Raw genomic sequence first — 5,222 nt, forward strand, 5'->3', positions numbered from 1 at the left:
TCTGTGATCAACGCCAACAGTCTAATTCATTTTCTAATCTCTTATCTATTAGCTGCCAAACTGGCAGAAAATTAGGACCAAGCATAAAAACATATTTATGCATTTTCTGCATCACCAACTGAAGCTGTAGGCTTCTGTGGCAGAACAATGCGTACAGCGCGCGATACTGTAACTGCACAGCTTCAATCAGTGGATTTACCAACACACAGCTCAACACATTACCTCAGGTGAGAACCAGTGTGGCTCAGAGAGAATGCGAAAAGGAGACGCTTCTTACAGGCAACTTAAAACCTCAAGTGTGAACAAACTTCCTCCAGAGCAGGTTAGCTGTGCAGCATCAGTTACCATGGTGACCGAGCAGGTTACAACAGAGCATCACAACTTTAGCTCTGTTTCTAATCTGCTTACTTGATATTTACACATGTGTAGCGCCTGTACAGAGGTGTGCAGTGAGTCTGGTATTAATAAAACTTGTGCTGTGACAGTTTGTCGTACTCACTCCGCGTTGTGTGTTTGTTCGTTGTGCTGGACGGGCTCCGGCCAGGAGGCGCTTCCCTCTCCTCGCTGCTTCTCCCGGGCTCTCCTCCTCCGTTCGCGCTCCACCTCCTCAGCATCCTCCTGGCTGCGCTGCGCCGTCACCCTGCAGTCAGCGACACCAGCAGCCCGTCAGACCTCATGCACGCACTCTTCACAAAACTCGTCTGGACATATTTAGAATCAGTTCGAATGATGTTTGGCAACACAGAGGAACTTTTGGCTTGTGAGGTTTAAGGGATTAAATAAAAAGATCAGTGAACCTCCAGTTAAGTCACCATGAAGCAGAAAACCACAAAGACGTTATGCAGTAGATTTCTCTATATAACTGTCATCTGTTTGCTGCTACTTGGTCACTTTTAGCGTCGAAGAGGAAGAAAATGTGGCTAAAAGTGTGTGGACACCCAAACATGACACTCATATGTGATTAATTAATGCTCTAACAGCCTCCACTCTTATGGTTTCAGTTTTTTGCAGCAGAGAATTATTAATGTGTGGATGGATGTGGTTGGGGTCACGGCTCAGTCTAGTATCAAACCATTTCTTTATGGAGCTGGCTTTGCTCATATGTCATGTTGAAACAGGGAAAAGCCAAACAAAGTGTTTCCACAAAGAACGCTGTTGTCCAAAATATCACTCAGAGAACCAAACGATAAAGAACACTGATACATCTGACGTCCAAACTGACACATCAGCTGCTCAAGTGACCACGTTGGCACCAAACAACACCTCATTTCCTGTTGGCTCTTTGTCCAGTGAAACGTATCTGTGGAAAAGTTCACATATGAGGAGTTTTCAGGCAATAATTTAAAAATTACAAAAAAAAAGAACTACTGGTTGTATTTCACAGAAAGCTCATTTAGTTCTGCTGTCCGATGGGTTTTCAGTTTCCAGTGGGTGGAACTTGATAACAATAACTCCTTTTATTGTCCAAGCACATCTGGTGGAGCTCCAGCCAGCTGCTGTGCTGTTTCGCTTAATCTCAATCTCTGGAGGAAAACTTACAGAAAGAGGAGGAGGAAGAGGTGACGAGATGGAGGAGACGCAGGACGGAGGGCGGAGAGAAACTCCATGTCACATCTCATCGTACTAATGGAGATCTGGAGAAAACTTGTCAGGAAACTGGACTAAGAAGAGCTCTGGAAATATTCAGTCAGCTATCTGATTGGCTGGGAGCTCGACATCACCTGCGTACGTCTGGAATCAGCACCTGTTGTTGGGCACAAAACAACTTTTCCAAACTGTGCTGTCATCGGTTTTACGGGAAAATTCCAGTTTATTGCAGCTTGGATCCTATTTTTGTATCAGTCAGGACGACAATGAACTCATCAAAGTTAACAGCTAAGATTTGGAAACACAGTAACATCACTAAAATGACTTTTGGGTAGCTTTTATGGAGAAGAAAATTAAAGCAACTGATAAGCTTATTACACAAACTGTCTGAAAACATCCAAACCTGAGAAGTTTGGACTTTAACGTTGACTTTTTTTGTGCATTGAAGAATCATTACTGACATTTCAGCTGCACCCACTTTTACTTTTACCTCCAAATAAAAGTGATTTACATGCAGATGTGCTGGCAAAACTGTACATCAAACAGTTTTCGGATAACTGAACAAATAATTGCTGATGTTCTAGTTGTTAACAAGTTGAACACGTACTGTAGCGCAGTTTCAAACTTCTGCAAAATTCACTAAGACTCACACTCTCAGAGAGTCTCTTGTCTCTTCGCCACCAGCAACCTTCACATCTCCGCTTCAAAATCTCACTCTGTTTGAAAAGTTCTGCCGGCTGCTAAAATCTGTTGTTAAAAGCAACTTGTTAATTCAGTGATGATCTCAAAGCTGCAGCAGCATCGTGGAACAAGACCAGGCCAAAGCCTTGAGCTTGTTGGTTCTCATTAATAGAACACATGACAAATGTAAACCATTTGTCTTTGTTTGGGCCGGTTGTGGGTCAATTCACCCAAAAAAATGTGATTAATTTTTCCAACATGTCAACCCCCTCGGTTCATCGGGGATTTTTCTGCATGAAGTCATCAAGAAAAAATATCTTTGTAGTGCAAAAGTCTAATTCAACTATAAAAGACTGAGGGAAGTGTCGTCGGTTAAGGCTGCTGGTGAGGACGCCGGCCACGAGGGGCTCAGAGTCAAACGGGCTGCGGTCAGTGTTATGTGGGAAAGTGACCTACATAAGACCACACTCACTGGAGATGCAGCAGGAGCCATATTGGCAAGAGTCAGTCTTAAGTTCGCAGTAAATTGATGTGATGTGTGACAGCGCTGGTTTGGCTTCTCAGTCCGGCCATTTTTTTTCAGAAGAAATGGGTCAGCTGGGATCAGGTCTGATTGTCTGGACCTCATCATCGCTGAATGGATGTAACAAAGGGAGGGAAGGAGCATGAAATCCTTTAAGGACCAGATTGATATGCTGCATATTTTAGTCCACTAACTACAATTTATTGCCGCATATGTGACTAAAACCATATCTGAAAAGCATTTACTCAAGTTATCGAACTGATTCCTTTAGAACCAGCTACCATCACTTCTTTACTTCATTCATTGCACAAGTAAGTGAGTAACTCGGGAACATATCAGTGAACAATTACTTTCTTTTGCAATCGTTTTTACTTGGCCAGTGAATGTTTCCTGATCAGAAAGCGAGCCAAAAGCAAAAAAAAAAACGAGGCCAAACGCAACATGAGGCAGAATAAAGGAACTGAAATCTAACGTCTAGCCAGGTGGTGAAACATGTGAATACGAGGATTTCACACAGTTTTTCATGTAAATGAGCTGATAAAAGGAGACTAAAGTTACCCCCAGTCTCCTTAAAATAACATAAATACAGCAGTGATTTGTTTCTCAAATTAACACATGATGACAAACATCATGGCTGCCTGGATCATGTTCACAGACAAGAAATACTTTGCAGTACATTATGACTTACGCGATACCTCTCAGAAAGCACAGTGAGGCGGTCAGTTGGGGTGGATTGTGGACGTATAAAGTGCAGGACCTGCATAATTACAATTAAACAACCAAACTAATTTTGCTTGGGAAACATTGTTGTCTCAGATAAAGTTACACTGAACAAAAACATAATTATGAAATATTCTCTTGAATTCTGTCCATATTTTTTCACATAAGAGAGCAAGTGTTTGCTGTTCTAACAAACAACATCTCTACAACAGAATGGAAGTCGCAAAACAACAAAGTACAACTATATTGGAAAAGATAATGAGCAGATCCAGAGTGGGGTCATAGATCAGAAATCACAAGTCAGTAATAAGTGTGTCTACTATTTGCATCTTGTGATGTATAGAGTCAATTAGGTTGTAAATGCTGCTTGTGGAACATTGTCCTGCTCTTTGTGATGGGCTTGGAAAAGCTGACAGCATTTTGGAAGACATGGTCCACGCTGCTGGACGTCCAGAGCATCACATGGTCGACTATCTGCTGTACCTGAAATGATTTCTTAGACGACAAATGGCGGATTTGTTGACCATCAAGTGCTTGTCTTTCTCTTGTCATCTGTAGCATGTCATTTGCGTAAAGCTGTATTTTAAGGTGGTCCTTCATAGTCAGTGCTTCCACTAAACATTGTGTTTTAAAGTCACACCTGACAAACTCAGAGGTCAAAATTATGACAACAACAGACCATCTCAAAAAAATTTGAACAATTGGTCAAATTTAACAGTTTTCTAACCAAAACAATAGAAAGGAGATTCATAACTTTTCCTTTTACCCAGACAAGAGGATCACTTGGATGCTGCCTTTATATTTTTTTGTTCAGTGTGTAATAATCAGTATTGGGCAAGATGCTTAACTTGCAGTTACTTTACTGAAGCTAGAACAAGGATAACATGACAAAAATAACTAGTTTGGTCATTTTCTCTCTATAGACAGTGAAAAAAAAAACAAAAAAACAAGTAGCTAGCTTGTAAAATTAGCTTCTGCTGGTTACGTATACATCCGTGTACACTTGCTCTAAAAGTGGACGTTAAATACCGCTGGCCTGGGTCAGTAAAACTTCTGAAAACCTGTCTGGTTCAGCTACCAGCCTCATCACCACCAAACCACCGAGACATGTAGTCAAACTAGCTGCTACTTTAATCGACGCTAAAACCAAAACATTCCCGATTTGTAACATTTCCGCAATAAAATGCATAAAAACGAGTAAACCAGTGTCATATATTTAGCTGAATTAGGTACGGTTACCTGACAGTTGTGCCATATCCCCGTTAATCACCTGTAACCCTGGAAACACAAGAAGAAGAAGAAGAAGAAGCGGAAAAAGAGGAGGAAGAAGAAGAAGCAAACTAACTATATAGCTAGCTTTTTCTTTTTCTTTTTTAAATGAGTATGAATATTTATTATGAATTATTTGATTACGAATCACATGCTAGATGCCCAAAGATTAGCTACTATAGCTGCAATTTAACGCTAAATTAGCAATTACCATTAGCCCACATAACCTGCGGCTATTTCATTCAAATAAAATGACAAAGTGCGAATTGGATAACTGACTAACCGTAGCGTAAATAAAAGTTTAATACATTACGTCGTATCTGAACGTGATTTCTGCCTGGGTCGTCCACATTTAACAGATTTTCATTTGCAATTGTGGGGAAGACTACCACTCCCATGATCCCGCGCTCCTTCATACGTCATCAACATGCGTCTTTTCATT

General features: G+C 41.0%; 1 protein-coding gene across 2 annotated transcripts in view; it reads right to left on the reverse strand.

The window, feature by feature from the left end:
* The window catches only part of LOC103368824 (non-muscle caldesmon-like), a 41,175-nt gene that overhangs the window by 27,796 nt on the left and 8,157 nt on the right, over positions 1 to 5,222 (reverse strand). For both annotated transcript variants that reach the window (XM_008297317.1, XM_008297316.1), the window contains exon 2: positions 500 to 640. In XM_008297317.1, coding sequence (XP_008295539.1) covers positions 500 to 640 — 141 coding nt within the window. The remainder of the gene's footprint in view (positions 1 to 499; positions 641 to 5,222) is intronic.

Source organism: Stegastes partitus, unplaced genomic scaffold (assembly GCF_000690725.1).
Source record: "Stegastes partitus isolate 25-593 unplaced genomic scaffold, Stegastes_partitus-1.0.2 Scaffold1209, whole genome shotgun sequence".
Lineage (NCBI taxonomy): Eukaryota > Metazoa > Chordata > Actinopteri > Pomacentridae > Stegastes > Stegastes partitus.